This window comes from Alexandromys fortis, unplaced genomic scaffold (genome assembly GCF_014885135.2).
Source record: "Alexandromys fortis isolate MF-2015 unplaced genomic scaffold, M_Fortis_MF-2015_v1.1 scaffold_68, whole genome shotgun sequence".
NCBI lineage: Eukaryota > Metazoa > Chordata > Mammalia > Rodentia > Cricetidae > Alexandromys > Alexandromys fortis.
Window position 1 is genome coordinate 6,061,375 of NW_026067948.1, and position 17,707 is coordinate 6,079,081.

The 17,707-nt window shown below is 40.9% G+C and overlaps 1 protein-coding gene across 2 annotated transcripts in view; it reads left to right on the forward strand.

Moving 5' to 3' along the window:
• Window positions 1-17,054, forward strand: part of Ptgfr (prostaglandin F receptor) — a 30,379-nt gene extending 13,325 nt beyond the window's left edge. For both annotated transcript variants that reach the window (XM_050149546.1, XM_050149547.1), the window contains exon 3: window positions 14,112-17,054. In XM_050149546.1, the coding sequence (XP_050005503.1) occupies window positions 14,112-14,414 (303 nt within the window). In that variant the 3' untranslated portion in view covers window positions 14,415-17,054. The remainder of the gene's footprint in view (window positions 1-14,111) is intronic.
• Window positions 17,055-17,707: the final 653 nt, after the last annotated feature.

Consider the following 17,707-nt stretch of genomic DNA (forward strand, 5'->3'; position numbering starts at 1 on the left):
GTTAGCTGGTTGTCCTCAAATAACTAGTGAGTGTATATGGAAGTTTTGTACAGTATACATTATGATCTTGTCAAACCTGCTAGCCAATTCTATTTATCTACTTTCCTTTTTCCTCCTCCTCCTCCTCCTCCTCCTCCTCCTCCTCCTCCTCCTCCTCCTCCTCCTCCTCCTCCTCCTCTTCCTTTTTACGGAAAGGTTTCCCTTTGTAGATCTAGCTGTCCTGGAACTTTCTGTGTAGACCAGGCTGGCCTCAAACTCACAGAGGTCCCCTGCCTTTGCCTCCAGAATGGGGAATTAAAGGTATACACCACTGTGCTCACACATTTATCTCCCTTTTATCCAGCATGCGCATCTTTTCATTCTTTCCTTCACAAAATTCTACGCAATTTATCTGAAGAAATCTGATGTCCTGTTTTTAGCGTACCGGTTGCATTCTGGAATTCGGTAATAGTAGTTTCCTGTGTGCTTGGAAAGAGCATGGGTTAGATGAGAAACCTCTTTCCATATGCTTTATTATAGCCAGGGTCACCTGTGCACAGCCCCTATTTCACCTTGGCCCTTGTCGGTCTGAATGGCAGCTATGGCTGCCTTTATCACACCACAGACAGTCAGGGACCGAGTTACTGTCCCCCATAGAGTGCCAGGGCCCACTTTACACTGCGGTCCCGTCTCCCTACCACTGAGGCCCTCAGCGCTCTTTGCACTTTCTTTGGCAAGGCTAGTAGTAGACGTGGAAGGTGGCACGAACTGGCCGTGCTGATGGAATCAGGGCATGAAGAATGAGTCACTTGCGTAAACCACATAGGTCGTTGTTTCTCAAAACTCACATTTCTTTCAATAAAAACTGGTTTTACAATGTCAAATTAATTTAATATGTGATTTTTGCCAATGCGGTAATTTTGTCTGTAAGTTGCTGGAACGAATAGCATAGCCACGTAGCACTGAGTTGGCTTGCAGACTGTCCCAAGCTATCTTTGTGTTTGGGATAGACATTCCTGAAACGCGTCTTTCAAGCAAAACAGGTCAAGATTTTCTTTCCTCTTCTCTCATCTCTCATGTCTTCAGTGCCTTTTGGTTGGTGCTTGAGGCTGGGAGCAAAAAAATGAAATATGACCAGAAACTTGCTTCTCTTACACAGCTGCAACCTCCTATCCCCACGCCACAGTCTGAATAGATGCTTTCTCTGCTAATTCAGAAAATGGGAAGGTAAACTAGATGGGGGTCAGAGAGCGGAAGAGTGTGGATAAATCCCATTTTAAAAGGTTGTTTTTAAAGAGCTCCGGGAGCTTGGTGCTGACCACAGTGGTCCTCAGTACCTGGAATTACCCCGTCCCTCTCGTAGTCCTGAACAGTTTGGGTTCAGTGTTGCCCAAGACCTGTGCATTAGTAAGACACTTCTGAGAATTCCTCCCAGTGTGGCACACCCTAAGGGGTTGCTGAAATAAGAAATGTTTCTTTTCAGAAAGGCTTGAATAGAATTGCTCATAGGAGGAATAAAACCGTGTGACGATCTCCATGTCCCTTATTTCCTAGTATTTCAGTTCCTTTCCTACGTGTAACTAAGAGAGCAACAGAAAGCTCTGTTGTCCAATGAATGGCGAGTGTTTCTGATGCGGTTTAGTGTCATATGTTTCCAGTGATCTATTCAACCTTTCTATTCCTGAGATTGTAATTTAATTGCATTTCTCTCTTCCCTATAATTTTACCACTAATTGTTCCCAGAGTTTACAGTGTGTGATCCTCCTTTCCCTATTCTGAGTTCATCTCAGCTCTTCATTTTTGCCAAGATTGGTAGACTTGTATGGTGTTGATGATTTTGGTCACACCAATGAAGTTAGGGCAAGAAGAAAGACCCACCTTAAACCGTAGAGGCCATATTTATCTCCAAATGAGAAGTACCCACCAACCCAAAAATTAAAAAGCAAAACAATCAGTCAAACAAAGAAACAAACATCTAAAGTCCTTATAAAAATCAGTAAGTTCAAGGACTTCTGTATGGTAGATGGTGGTTCCTTTCCCCACTGAAAGCCCAAAGCAGCTAAGGCCAACTCTTTCTTATTTCAGGGGAACACAAACAACTACTCTGGTAACAAAAAAAAGATGAAATAATTCTAAATGTGTGACTGTGGGCAGAGGGCTTTGCTTTTCAACACTGACCATTCATGCCAAAAGTGTTTTCTGGGTATGAAAGAAGACATGAAAATCATCTCTAAGAGTTTATTACCTTGAAAGGTAGAGGCAGGAGGATCAGGAGTTCATGGTCAGTCTCAGATATAAATTAAGTTTAAGACCAACCTGGCCTACCTGAGATTTTGACCAAAAATAAAACAAAAAAAACAAAACGAAATAAAATAAAACAAAAGCCTCTCCCCCAAAACTGTACCCACCCAAACCAAACCAAACCAAAAACAAAAACAACAAATAAAACAAAATAAATCAACAAACAACAAAATAATATGTTGCTACAGAACATTAAATTAATTGAATTCTTCTTTTGAATTGTAATCCTGAAATTCTTGATTTGCCTTTTATTACCTTTATTGTATTCTCTATGGAACCTGTGCTGATTTTTCTAGCTTACATTTATCTCACATTGGATGAAACAGATCAAATTTGATCTGTTTCTAGTGTGTTTGTTTGGTGACTGGCTGTCTCTCAAGTTAGTGGAAACTCCTTAGTGACAAGCCAACGTCATCTGTTTCTACTTTGCTTCCTTTGGTGCCTCGTACGTGGTTTGGAAAGGCCCAAGGAAAACACAGCTCGTCCTTTAAAATCCTTTAATAACAAATAAAAATCCATGAAGGAAATAATATCCTTATGGCAATGGTTATTAAGTGTCCAAGATGTCATATAAGGGTTTTGCTTGAAAAATATTTTTTGTAGAATGTTATAATGTTTTTGAAATATAACTATAAAACTGTCATTGCGGTGATTGTTTTGTTTGTAAAGTTCTTGTTTAGAAGTTTTGTTCTAAGAATTCAGAATTAATGAATGTATTAAGAAACACCCTGCATGCCTATCTCCTATTGTGTACACAGGCAGATGGGGCTCAAAGTACCTTATAGATGCCAACCTATTGAATCCCACAGTGTTCTCATACTTGTCCTCACACACAGAGAGCATTAGTGAGTATTTGGAGGGCTTAACCCAAAGGATGTAACAACTTACAAGGTCTGTATTTAGCACTGTTACATATTATCCAGCACATTAGTCACTCATTATATCTGAAATTTTAGTTAAAAATAAAATATCCCCAGACATAAGGCCAAAGGTGTTCTGACACAAGAAAAATATAAAAACTTTGATTTGACTGTGATTTGTGGAGAAAAATAATGTGACTAAAAAGAGTATTCATTTCTCATTCTATTGTTATGATAATTGTAGGTCTGACTAAAGGGTTGTTGGAACAAATCTGCTAAAATTAGCACTTAAAATAATTAAAAAAATTATTCTCTTCTCCTTCATAGACCATGACATTTCCTAGTCTCTCATTTTTCCCTCCTTGATCTAAACTAGCCTCTAAGTTACCTGAGCAAACCTAAAATTTCCAAATTTAAAAATAGGCAGTCCTGTTAGTTGGCAATGGATATTAAAATCACTCTTAATGTTGTAAGGAGTATTTTGGTCTTCGAGAAACATCGTTACCTCTGTAATTGGAATCTTAAAACTCCGCACAGAGGTCGTAAGTCCCTGTCATGGGTTCATAGTCACCCAGAGGTCACAGGTCACTCCTATTTGTTCACAGTCACCCAGAGGTCACCCTTGACTGTGTTCATGGCAGACCAAGACCTGCCAGACTGTGATTAAAACAGAGGAAGCTGTGAGGGGCCTGGTGTAGCAATCCTTTCTCCTGTTGTGTTCTTCTCACTTCGAATAGAATGCTTATTGACCCAAGTGTCTTGAACGTCTGATGGCTTTAGAATCAGCACACCACTGCTTGCGTTCATACCTAGATGTGTCTGTACTCAGAGAACATCATAGTTCTTTGTGTGTGTATGTCTTCTATGCATATCCATATCTGTGCATGGGGAAGCCTGAGTTGCGAGGCTGCTCTGTCTTCATCTTGTTCCCTTGAGGTAGAATCTCTCACTGAATCTGGAACCAGGATGGTGGTCCATGAGCCCCAGGGATGCTCCTGTGTCCCTCTTCTGAAGTGGTGGGTTTATAGGCATTCATGGCAGCACCCAGCTTCTTATGTGAGTTCTGGTATCTGAGCTCAGGTTCTCACGCTTTCACATCCCCATCCTGTGTGCATGCATGCGTGTATGTGTGTCTACATGCACACGAGTATAGTGTCCCTTGTAGATCAGAAGCTGGATCCTGAAGCTAGAGGTACAGACAGTTATGAACCACCCGATATGGGTTCTGGGAACTGAATTTGCAATAGCAGTACTTGCTCTTAGTTGCTGAGTCATCTCTCCAGCTCCAAGCTCTTGATTTTTTTGAGTGGATCCAAAGGTATGGCCTTAATGAAAATTTACCATTTTTAAAATAAGCCAATGAAAACACATATGTAAATTTAATGCTTACAAAAATCCACTCATTTATTCCCTAAATATTTCCTCAATGCATTCATTTGTCCGTGTTTGTTCAAGCTAAGGCTATGCCGTGAAGTGGTCAGTATCTTTTGCCTGTGAAGGGTAGGCTCTTCTGTAAGTGTTGGTCACAAAGTGTGATGGCCAGTGTAGAGAGGGACAGGGAATAGGTTAGCACACAAATTGTCAGGAAGGTTTTCAAATTATGGTTACCCTGAGTTGGGGTTGGTATAGGAATGTCTTAGGTTAGATGGCACAGATAGTGCATGTCTAAAAGAGCACAGCTCTGGATGACACTGAAGATTTATTTTTAGAACACCTTACACTATTTTAATGAGTTCCCAAAAGAAGCAAACGTTTCTGAAGAGAAAAAGAAAGATGGTGCTACCACAATTAGCCTTAGCAAATTCTGTCCTGAGGTCTCTATGGTTTCTGAACACTTCATTTCAGCTTCTGCACTGGGGAGAAAAGGCTTGTATTCATTCCCAGAGAAACAAGAAACTCTGCTTTTCCTACTTTGGTCTTGCATTCACCTACCAAACATTTGACAGTCACTAAGTGCAGAGAGACCTTAACTGTGTGATCTCTGTCACTGAGCCTTTCTGTCACTGACTCCAAGCCTATGAATACACTCAGTCCATCTCAGTGGGGGTATGAGTGAATCTCCTTTGCCCGTGTTTCAACCTCCACACCCATGATGTCAGTTCCTATAGCTTAATGTATGCTGCAGAATTTGCTTACCCCCAACTGTGAGCATACTAACCACATGTCCCTTAACAAATTATTAAGAGTCTGTGTGAAATTCAGTTTGGATAAAGATGGATTAAGGACCATATGTGTTTTCACATATTATCCAGCGAAGCATCTAATAAATTAAGTACTGCCTACTCCTTAACACTATTATGACCCTGGTTGTAAAATTCTGTGCTAATTGAAAGGCAGTGACCAAATACCTCCTGCTGACATTTTCGCATGTGTTACATGGACATATAAACATGATTAAAATAAGGTCTTAACTTCAAAGGAATGTGTAGCTTATTTGTGGAGGTATGGGCAGGACTAGCTCTGTTACAGAAGACCCATGGCCTTTCAAGGAACTCATTTTCAGAGGAAACTTCCTCCATAGAAAGTCAATACTGTGTTCTTGGCCATAACCCTTGACATTGGGCTCATTTAGCCTCTGTTTTATGAAATGAGTTCTTACCTGTGTTCTCTTTGAGAAGGACCTTTTGAGTTGTATTGTTAATTCATGAACTTTCTTTTCTTGCATGGACTAAATGGCCCTGTCTTCTCCTCATACATTTCTTTCCACAACTGTAGCAAATGCCATTAGAAGTTCATGCCGTATCCCAGTTTTTTTTTTTTTTTAATATGAGCATGCTTAATAAAATCAAATCTTCTCTAAGGTGCCAACTAGATTCCATTACCTTTCGGGAGTTGAGACTTCTGGGGGTTCAGGATTAGAGGGATTTTGTATCTCATACTAGACACTAGTTAACTCCGTCGGGGAAATCTGGATGCCAATCCACTTCATCATCCGTATTAGTTGACTGGAATCCAAGGCGTTGGCTCTATTTATTTTCTCTTGCATGTTTCTAGAGAAACCATATTGTTTTAAGTGAGGCCATTTTTGTGGCATTACTTGCAAAACCTCTTAAGAATACAATATCTTTCACATAACTGCAGAGCAAGGGCTTGGCTTTCTGTTGTCACAAATAATACCACAAGGCCTGGCAACTTGATAGAAAAAAGTAGCAGAAATAATATAACGGAAAAAGGCTGGTAGGACTTGAGGTTCAGTTTCACACAGTCGTGCAAGAAAGAAACTTTCTGATATTTATTGATTTCTCCAGAGGAAGAGAGACTTAGTGTTACGGAGTGACAGGAGAACGGTGGATACTGATTGCTGGCACTATGCTTTCGATTTGGAAATGGTTATAAAATACACACAAAGGTTTCTCTGCTGCCTTTCTTGAATGTCTTCACAATTTAAGAACGATTTGGAACTGAAAACTGTTTTTTCATGTTTATTTACACAGCATCACTGTGGTAAACCGTGTCAAGGTTCTGGAGAAAGATATTGGGCTTTGACACTGTCTTTTGATTGCTCCCTGGGGCCCTAGTGTGAACTTCCAAAAGAGCCTTTTTAACTCTGTCATTTCCCAGTCAGAGGTCAGGTCATGGCGAGGTTTCCAGGGCGCATGTGTTTGGAAGAAGTCCGAGCTCATATATAGAGAAACATCTAAGCTGTAGTTTTGACCCTGTACCCTCAGGCAGGATAGGAGGGCCATCCTGCTGGTTGGGTGCTGGCTGTATAGGTTAACTGCCTTTTTAAATCCCCTCCACCAGAGCTGTAGACCTGTTCTTTATTCTGTTATTCCTTTTTGTTCTCTGCAATCTCTGGGTTGTCTAAACCTTTGTGCCATAGTTGTGCTGTTTTCCCTGACTACAGGAAAATCCTTAGATGGGAGAAATTATTTTTTCTTTAAGAAAGTGTATGTGTTGGGTATGTTTATATATGTGTGTCCACATGTATGTAGGTGCATGTGCACATGTTACACACCTGTTTGTGGAGGTCAGAAGTCAACTCAGATGTCATTCCTCAGATTCCATCCACCTTGGGTTTTTTTTTTTTTTTGTAAGATAAAATCTCTCTTTTATATCTGGCTAGGCAGCCTATTCCTCCTGCGTAGACAACTGCCATTGCCCTCTGCTGGGTGCCACCAGGACTCTGCAGCCCAAATCCGGACAGCTGAAGTAGTGCAGAGTGTGCTCCTTTGCTCCTCTGCACACTGTTGCCTAGAGGCAGGGTATCTCACTGAACCGTCTGCTCTTTCCGCTAGGCTGGTTAGCTTGTGAGCCTTCAGGATCCACCTCTCTCTGCCCTCAACTTATGCTAGAGTTAGAAATATGCCCAGATTTTTGAGCGTATACTCAGATTTGAACTCACGTCTTCATCGTTGCTGAACAACAGTGCTTTTCCCCACTAAGCCATTTTCTTAGCCCCCAATGACATTTCTCGGAAAGCATTGCTATAATTTGGATCTTAATGTTACCCCAAAGGCCTATTTGTTAAAGCTCCGGTCCATGGTAAAAGCTTTGGGGATGGTGTCTAGTGGAAGGATGTTAGATAATTGTAGGCATACCTTTGAGACTCTAATCCCTGTTCTGTTACTCCTTGCTCCTAGATGTCACTAGGTGAACAGTTTTCTCTGGTTTGCCACCAAAAGTCTTGGTACCTTATGACCATGGATTGAAACCTCTCACCCATGTCTGTACTGTAGTAACCACTGTGAACTTAGATATTTCATGGAGATAGACTAAGGGTAGTATTCCATGGCCAAGTATTTTAGACTATATGTACTTTATACATATATAAATTTAGACATCTATCTATATCTATACATAGATAGATAGGATGAGTATTCAAAGTGCTGAAAATTACATAGGCAAAGGCAAATTTTATCAAAGATTCAAGTCAGCAAGTAGTAATCTAGAAAACATTAGAATCTATCATGAGTTATGACTCTCAAAGAAGAGGGATTTCAGCTTGCTACTCCCCTCTGAAAAAAATTAAAAGCACAGCTGTAGGAGTGCATGGTAACACTCCTGAAATCTCAGCATTTGGGGAAAAGAAGCAGGAGGTAGACACAAAAAGAAATTCAAGGCTAGTTTCAGTTACATGGTAAGTTTGAAGCCATCCTTGGCTACCCAAAACCTTGTGAAAAAAATGAGAAATAATCAAAGCATAACTATATGACCCTAAATGGGTTAGTTCAGATGCTAAACACCAATAGCTTATATTGTCTTATCATAGTTACTCATTAAGTAAATGGATGAAATAATCTGAAATAATCATAACTAAAATTATTTAAATTAGTTTGGCTGACTGATCAGCAAGGGCCACTTCCTGGACAGATGCTTGTATGTATTTTGTTTTTCACTATACTTCAGTTCTGTTTTAGAGTCAAGCAGTCCTCATGTCTCATCCTGGCCCAGCTCCTTCCAGCTGTGCAATCCACTGTTCCATTTCCTTGTCTGGAAAGAGAATATAAAATTACCCAGAGAGCTGTGGAGAGCACATGTGGTCTCTGAGCTTGGGATGGCTTTTTGAAATCCTTCATTTCTCTAAGATTTATGACTGTCTTTTTATTTTTAATGAGACACCCATTTCATTAAGAGTGCCCATCAAACAACAAATGATTGTATTAGAGCTTAGAAATGCTTTGGGCAATTTTTTTTTCAAACTACTGCAATAACAAACCACTGGGGCAATTGGAAATTTCTCTCTGGAAAAACATTCTGTGTTTCAGGACAGATGGCTTACCAAAACACCTTATTGGTACCGTCTGCTTTTGCTATACAAGGCATGTTGTAAACAGTCCAATACAGTAGGATTTGCTCATGAAACAAAGCCTTTCTAGTCCTGTGACCAGCTTCCAGCTTGTCATTTTCATCGTAATTCATACACATGGTGTTTGTGATCGCTCTGGTTGTGCCATAAAAGATAAACACTTCTTGGTTAGGATGAAAATGCCTGTGTCTATATTTAGAATATAAACAGATTTTTATATTAACTGTGGGTTTAATAGCAGTCAACATTACTGGAAACCAGAATTCACAGTGCCATAAAATGCATGGTTAAAAAAAGTGCCTCAAATTCTGGTAGGATATATGCTAGCTTTCTTCTACTAAAACTGATTTTTTAATTGGCTTTTATTGAGCTCTACATTTTTCTCTGCTACCCTCCCTGCCTCTTCCCCACTCCCTTTAGCCATCCCTCAAGGTCCCCATGCTCCCAATTTACTCAGGAGAGCTTGTCTTTTTCTACTTCCCATGTAGATTAGATCTATGTAAGTCTCTTTTGGTGTCCTCTTTATTTTCTAAGTTTTCTGGGATTATGATTTTCAGGCTGGTTTTCTTTGCTTTATGTTTAAAAACCATTTATTAGTGACTACATGTGATAATTGTCTTTCTGTGTCTGGGTTACCTCACTCAAAATGATGTTTTCTAGCTCCATCTATTTTCCTGCAAAATTCAAGCTGACAGAGAAAGAATGATCTGCTCAGGTTAAGATAAACTATGATGTGAAGTCAAGCCTGGCGAAAACTCCAGTCTTACTTATATTTTCATTGCTGTGAAGAACACCGTGACCAAAAGCAACACAGGGAGGAAAAGGTTTATTTCACTTACTTTTCCATGTAACAGCTCGTCACCGAAGGAACTCAGGGCAGGAATTCAGAGGAGAGGACCCAGTGACAAGAGCTGATGCAGAGGTCACAGAGGGACGCTACTTACTGGCTTGCTCCCTATGGCTTGCTCAGTCTGCTTTCCTATAAACCCAGGACCACCACCCACAATGGGCAGGCCCTGCCCCATCAGTCACTAAGAAAATGCCCTATACGCATGCCTGCTGTCAGATCTTACGAAGCGAATTTCTCAGTTGAGATTCCCTGCTCTCAGATGACGCTAGCTTGTGTCAAGTTGACATAAAACCAGCCTGCCTAATCTGCTTCAATGACTAGATGAGAACTCTATGTAATTTTCACAGACGTCATTCATATGGAAAGCACTCTTGTGACCATTCCACGAAGGCCTTGGTATCTAAGAATAGGGCATTTCTCCAGGAAATGATTTGATTATATATTCACTTAAATCATTTAAAAATGTTGTGCCAGGGAAAAAAATCAATTCTACATCTGAAGGATGCGAAGTTCAGAACGGCTCAAACAATAGCGGCATTTTTTCTTCTCATGTGTGCTGGTCAGTTCCAGGATCTCATGCTTGCTCTGTACGTGTCTAACCACTCAGCTGCAGCTCCAGCTCTTTAAATTAGTTAAGCGGGAACAACTGATGAGCTAATGCAGTACAGCATTCCAAAGACAGATGTACTTTCATGCTGGTGTTTATAAACAGCTCTCCTTGTAGCAACTCCCATGTCTTTACCGTACTACATGCAGCATTTTTATTTGCTTGTTTGCTTTTGAGACAGGGTTTCTCTGTGGAACAGTTCCGGTTGTCCTGGAACTCACTCTAGACCAAGCTGGCCTTGAACTCACTGAGATCCGCCTGCCTCTGCCCCTGAGTGCTGGGATTAGAGGCGTGCGCCACAACCGCCCGGCCACGTGCAGTATTATAACTGCGTCATGTTGGTCTCTCCACTTAGAGACGTTATATGTCCCAATTCACCCAACCAAACCCGATTATCCTACCATAAATCAGGTGCTAGATGAGAGTCCCAAATTGGTCAGACAAAAGAATGCATATTTGAGATGACAATAATTTAGTGTGATGATTGGCTAGATAGCAAAGCTAAGTTAATCATTTGTTTAAAAGGATTTTCCTTAAGTGTTGCTTCAGTATCATGGCAATCTTGCAGAACACCTGGACAGTCTGCAGTGAGATCCATTCACTGCTAGATTAGTGTGTTTCTTGGAAGCTCGAAGAGACAGAAACGTAAACACACTTTTGAAATTTGCCGTCACTGTCTGATTTTGTCTTCTGTTTTGGGGACAAGGCTTTACCACATAACTCAGGCTTGCTTACACTTGTGATGTAGCCCACGCTGCTCTCACACTTGAGATCCTCTGGGTCCAGCCTTTCGAGTGCTGGGATTGTGTGTCATCACGTCTGCTTTACCACTGCTTTCACTTCTAAATGGCCATTGGAGTCCTGACTCAGGTCAACACACATGCAGACACAGAATATATGTTGCTTTAATATTTTCCATAGCAAAACTTTAGCTAACATGGACTCAGTCCCCACGTGTTCTTATTCTTTAGTAAAATTGTTATTTCCACGAACTCCCAGAGCTGCGAGAGGTACTGCTTAGTAAAGCAATGTGTGAGCCCACTAAAATATTATTAAATTACACAAAAAACAAAGGAAAACCAACGAAACATTGATAAATACCTCTATAGTTTTTATTGCATGCATAAAATGCCATTTCTTTTTCAGAATTGAGATCATATAAAAATCATTTGGTGACTTACGTTCTTTATGCTAACACTAAATCCCAACACCAATTCCTGCGTGTAGTCCATTATGACCACAATTTATCCTTTGTTGGACACCATGATTGCTGTAAACCATCAGTGATGTGCTATTATCAATAACATCATAATTGGTGTTCTCGTTTACAGGAATAGTCTGCCTATATTTTTCTTGATGACTACCTAACTAATGATCCAGCCCTGGAGTAACTGCTCTTCGTGGCTGAGGCTACCGTGTAAAGCGGAGTTACGGATGGCTGGGCACTGGCTCTGTGTTCTAGAGAGAGGCTAGGACACGGGCCCTTTCTGCAGATGACTGACTGCCTCTTCGCAGTCACCTGGTGGCCAAACTACTGTTCCAGTAGAGAGGCGAGTCAGAGGGGGGCCGCCATGTCACAGGCTCTCTCAATGTGCGTGTCTCCAGCACAAGGCTGGCTCTTTGATGCGATCGCATGGAGAACATTTGCTCCTGGATGTACAGGGCTGTGTCTGGCTGAGCTTTGAGATACCAGGAGCACAGTTTATTCGCTAATAGAGAGCATATGCTTTTTATATTTGTAAGGCAAGATAAATATTTACTCATTCGTTCTTGAACCAAAACCAAAATGATAAAATTCCCAGACAGGTGATAGATTTCACAGTGTCTGCATTACTCAGCCTGTGCTCAATGCCTGGCCGAAGGAGGTAAATGGGTTTTGGATGAGTGAAGACGAAAAGCAAAGTGAAAACACCGCATTCCAATGGCCCATCAAGTCTTGGCCCTTTTCTGTGAGGCTTGAGACCCCTGTAGGTAGGTTTCTTCGGTCATATTGCATGGTTAGGGGAAGCAGTAATGGAGGCTGCGTCTGATCCAGGCGCTCTCTGCAAGATACACTTTTCATTTCGTTTGATTGCAGCACATTTAGGTCTGCAGCTGGATTCATTATTTTCCTGGAAAGGAAGCTGTTTCCCAAAGGATCTGCTTGGGATGAAGATCCTGTTTCTTTTGAGGGGTATCAAACCACCCTGCAATCCCCATTAGTTTATGCTGCTGCAGAAGCACTTAGAAAGTTTAAACAACTCAAAATACTGGACCTTTGTGAGGAGTGGGCCAAGGTTTCTCGGGTGATCAGTTGGCCTGTGAGGTACAGCCCCGAGGAATAAAAATGTGAGTTTATGAAGTACATTTTAAGTGTCTACTTTGTACTCAGTAATAGAAATAAAAAGAACTCAAAGGTGCATAGATCAGTTCAGGATTGGCATGTGTTGTGAGTGGCTAAGTAGGCATGGATAGGAACCAGAACTACCTCCGCTCCAAATTCATTTCGATGGGATGATGAATGGGAGGTGAGACTACTCTCAGGTGGAGGTTGTAGAATGGGTAGGAATTAGTGACCAGAAAAATATGGCAGTATTTTAAAAGAAAAGCAATTTGAGCTGATGCTCAGAAGGGTGCTATACCCCTGGGACCAGTGAGGCCTCCCAAGCAGTGAGAGCAGAGAGTTTGTCCCTGTGATATGAGGTTGTGAGGGTCAAGTTTTGGGTGCATCATGCAGCAGCCACTGTGGAGTGTGTTGTGAGGACAATGAAGGTTTGGTTGAAGGGCCCCACTCTTCAGACATTGATGCCATTGATGTGAACAGAGACCTCTCTCTCCTACAACAGTCTTGATATTTTTTTCATTTAGAATGTTCAGGTTTGCTCTATAATCTTGTAATCCAGATGGCTCAATGGACCAAATGTATTTATACTTTTTTTCTGAATTCTCTTCTATTAATTTATTTGTTACCCATTTTCATAGACAGGATATTTTCAGTATTCTCTTATTTGGTACTTTGTGTGTGGTAGTCAAAGCTAGACTTGGTGATTTGTCTTATTTTAATATATGGTGACGACCAGTCCCACAAATGGTCTTTACAACAATGTGTACGTGAAATGGACACAGGACACCAAAATAGACGTTGTTATGGCCAAGCCACCATTGATGTAGGTAGTTATTTCTACAAAGCCTTTGGAAAGTTCCATGCAAACTCCTGGGAATGTATGCTGAGTAAAGATGGGAGATGAAGAAAAGTAGGATTGGTGGTATCAGGTGAAGAGGCTGGTAATATTGTAGCTACTAAAGGGAAATTCTAAAGTTCTTTTTTATTTTCTTCTTGAGACAGAGACTCTTTATGCAACTCAGACTGGCCATGAGCTCATGATCCTTAGAATACCAGTATTACAGTGTCCAGCAAAGTTCATTGTTTTAAAAACTTATGTATAATTTATTTGTTTAACTATACTTTCATTTTCTATTGAATAAGCAAATGTGTATTTATTTAAAATTTGTATTCCCAGAAGTATAAGGCTAGTTGCTGATATCAATATTTGTTCCCCCATGAGTCTGTTTTATACAGTGGAATATCATTTTTGTAGTGTTCACGTCAATTTGAATTAAAATTGCATGCACAATTTACACCATATTTCCCCAGTATTTTTCAACATAGCAGCGCTTTGTGGGATGCGGTACAAAGGTCATGTCACATCTGTAGTCAAGTTGAAAACTATGGGACCAAAGCAATGCCTGTGACCAACAGCTTTCCCTGTTTTTCTTGTTTTCTAGGTAACAATGGCCAACATTGCAATAAATGGAAACAACTCCCCAGTGACCTGTGAAACGACACTCTTTGCTCTCCGGATGGCAACGTGGAATCAGATCTTAGACCCCTGGGTCTATATTCTGCTGCGGAAGGCCGTCCTTAAGAACTTGTATAAGCTTGCCAGTCATTGCTGCGGGGTGCACATCATCAGTTTGCACATCTGGGAGCTCAGCTCCATCAAGAATTCCTTAAAGGTCGCCGCTATTTCTGAGTCTCCAGCGGCAGAGAAGGAGAGTCAGCAAGCATTTAGTGAAGCAGGACTGTAGGTCGATGCAGAGCTGGAAGGAAATCCGGGGGAGTTTGGAAACATCTCAGTCGATCAGATCCATAGCCTAACTGGAATATTTGGACCGCGGTGTATAGTTCGGGAGTACACTGGAGGGACGCAGCTTCTGGGTTTTGTTGTACTGGCTGCTGCGTGGTTGTGTATTTTCACTTGTTTTTGTCAACAGGAGGTAGACGGATACAGTGCGGTGGAGTTGAGTGGAACGCAACTTTTGAGTTTAGTTGTGTGACTTGTGTTTTGGAATAAATGAATCTGTTGAAGCCCGATGCCAATGAAATTTACCTATTTTCTAAGATACCTTAATGCTACCTATCCCATGAAATGGTCATTTCATCGACTTATAGGCGAGGCTCAAAATGACAAAAGACTCAGTTGTTTGTGTGTGGGGTTCTTTTGGTTTACCAGCCCACATGCCCTTGGTCAATGTCTGCGTGACCATGACGTGTGGGATGCACAGTGACTTGTGAAGACCACTACACCTGCCGGGTCAGCCTGACCCAGTGAGGCTGGTGAGCATGGCCCTTTTTGTCACAACTGGCACGTGTCCTTGCTTGCGCTGGTTTTTATGAAGGCCAATTATTGTTTGAAGAATTTTTTTTTCTATAAAGTAATTGATTATCAGTGTTTAAGTGATCTTCTTTTCCTCTGAAAATTGTAGAGAAACATAGGCTTGATCTTAGCTCAGATTCAGCTCCTGGTAGCACACCCACTAAGCCTTATCGTGGTCTCTGTAAACCATCTAGATCCCAGTGGTACATGCCAAACACAGGGCAAATATTGCTTTATCTGAGATGTCATTTCTGTGTCAGAGAATAAAAGAAAACCAATCAAACAAAGTCTGTCTGCAGCTAGTGTGTTTCTGCTTCACAAACACAGGCATAGGGAGTTCTGCTGACGGCAGTTCCACCGTATCTGCTGGATCACATTTTCAAAGGCCCGTGTTATCAGTGTTGGAGGGGAAGGATCTGAGATTAGGCTGAGTTGGGGACCTATTGTTGTAGTTAACCAGAGACCAAGGGACAAGACTCTGTCCCCAAGTTTACCAGTCATAATTCACACTTCTTTACTTGTTTGTGGAATTCAACAGAAAGAGTTTTGTTTTCGGTAGTCATCTGGAGCATTGTAGTTTCACTGGTCACTAGGGTTAGTGGTTATGTTTGACAAAGAAATGCATTTTTATATTTACAAGTCCTTGCTTTCATCAAGTTTGGCTGTTTTTAAAAATATGACTTCCTCCTCCTTTGCTATGTGTATGGGTGTTTTGCTTGAATGCCTTTCTGGGCATTATGTATCTTTCCGGCGCCTATTGAGACCAGAAAAGGGCATCCAATCCCGTGGGACTGGAGTTCCAGATGGTTGTAAGCTACCATGGGGGTGCTGGGAATTGAACCCAGGTTCTCCGGAAGAGCAGCCAGTGCTCTTAACTGCTAAGCTGTTCCTCCAGCCTCCAAAACTTGCTTTTATCTGTAAACATGATTTCGGATTCTAGAAATTCTGAGAATTTAATAAAACTAAATTAGTACCTTTATAAATTTCTTCTTTTGATTGATAGTTTACATTAGTTATGATTACTGATTTTGGTAAATTCTCATGAGTAAATTCAAAGAAAATCAGCAAATAGCCTTGTTGAAGACATAAAGGAAATTATTTGTAGTGAATTTACAAGGAATACATACTGTAATTATGCAACAATCGTAACTTAAAGACAATAAGAACATCAACAATACAATTGATTCTCATGTAGAGAATGTGTCAGATAATAGACAACAATGTCCTTGTGCCAATTGGACCTGACTTTGTAAAAGGTTGTGCCCAGTTTAAACTTAAGCTGACAACCATGTGTTGGTTATTGTGGTGTACATATGTATACATGTATGTATGTGTGTTCAAGTGTAAATGTATTGTGTGTATGAATTTGTGTGTCTATGTATTGTATGTGCACATGTATATATAACACATATGATTGTAAAAAGCCATTACAATTTGTGATTGCTGTTACATTACATAAATGTTATCATGTTGAATTTCAAGAGCACTTACAGCTTGGAAAAACTTCTGGATGGTTCACTTATTTTCAGAACCGATATTTGTTTCCGATAGCAATAAGGTATCGGCATCCTATAAACCGCAACACGAAGAAGCCAGTCTCCATCTGCCCTCGGCGTAGTTGGTGAAGCTCTGCAGCACACATGTCAGTGCATTTCAGCTGGGGAAAGACACAGAGAAGAACTTGCTCTGAGGCCCCGGGTCCCTTCTCTGTGAGCCCCTTTCATGGCTGTGCTGTCCCCCTGGCCGTGTGCATCTGCAATGAGACCATCCTGGAACATCGTCGTGTGGTGGAGGCAAGGCTCCCGGAAGTGGCAAAGGAGTTAATCTCTACAGGTTTTGGATAATTTATCCATACTCTCTAAGCCTACTTTTTGGGCAATTTAACTGATCTTAAGATGAGGCTAAACACACAGTGTAAATATTAAAAATTGGAAAAAAAATTAATGTATACCTGAATCCAAAACTGTCCTTGTCGCTGTTGTGTTGGGTAATGAGCTGAGCTATCGCACAGTGTGTTGGGTAATGAGCTGAGCTATCGCACAGTGTGTTGGGTAATGAGCAATGGAGAGAAGCGGTCACTGGTAACTCCTGAGTTATCAGTGTGTAAAGTGAGTTTGTTCTTATTCATATAATAAATAGTAGAAATGTCTCCAAGAAGCTCACAGATGTGAGTGTGTAAGCTCTGCTTTGACATTTACAATCTGTCTCATGAGGTCACCTACTGTACGTACCTTCACACACTATCCAAACACTGGTTTCTGCAGAATAACATTCTTACAGGCAAACAAGCACTAAACATGTCCGATCTTTTTGGAGTCTTTGTAATTGTTTAATGAAAATGGGAAAAGAGGCATATATCACTTTTTTTCCCAAGAGAGCATACTGAATTGAATTAGTTGTGGGTACTGACAGAAAACTTGCTACTTGCTGGTGGGCTTCATGAGGTGACAGAAATACTCTAAAGACAGAACGTGCTTTTAATTGTCTATGAAGCAGGAAATTCCTAGATACCAACTTGCACATAAATGAGTATCTGTTATGCAGCAAATAGTTTTATTTTCTCACTTTTAGTCTTAAAAGTCCATTCTGCCTTGTTTTTGTGCTGAATGTGAGGTTAGGAGCTAAATAAGGGTACTCACTAATATATATATGGTGAGATTTTATGGAAATGCTGGGTTGCCTGCTTATGAACTGCTTTCTAGGATCTGAATATAAAAACTGGGG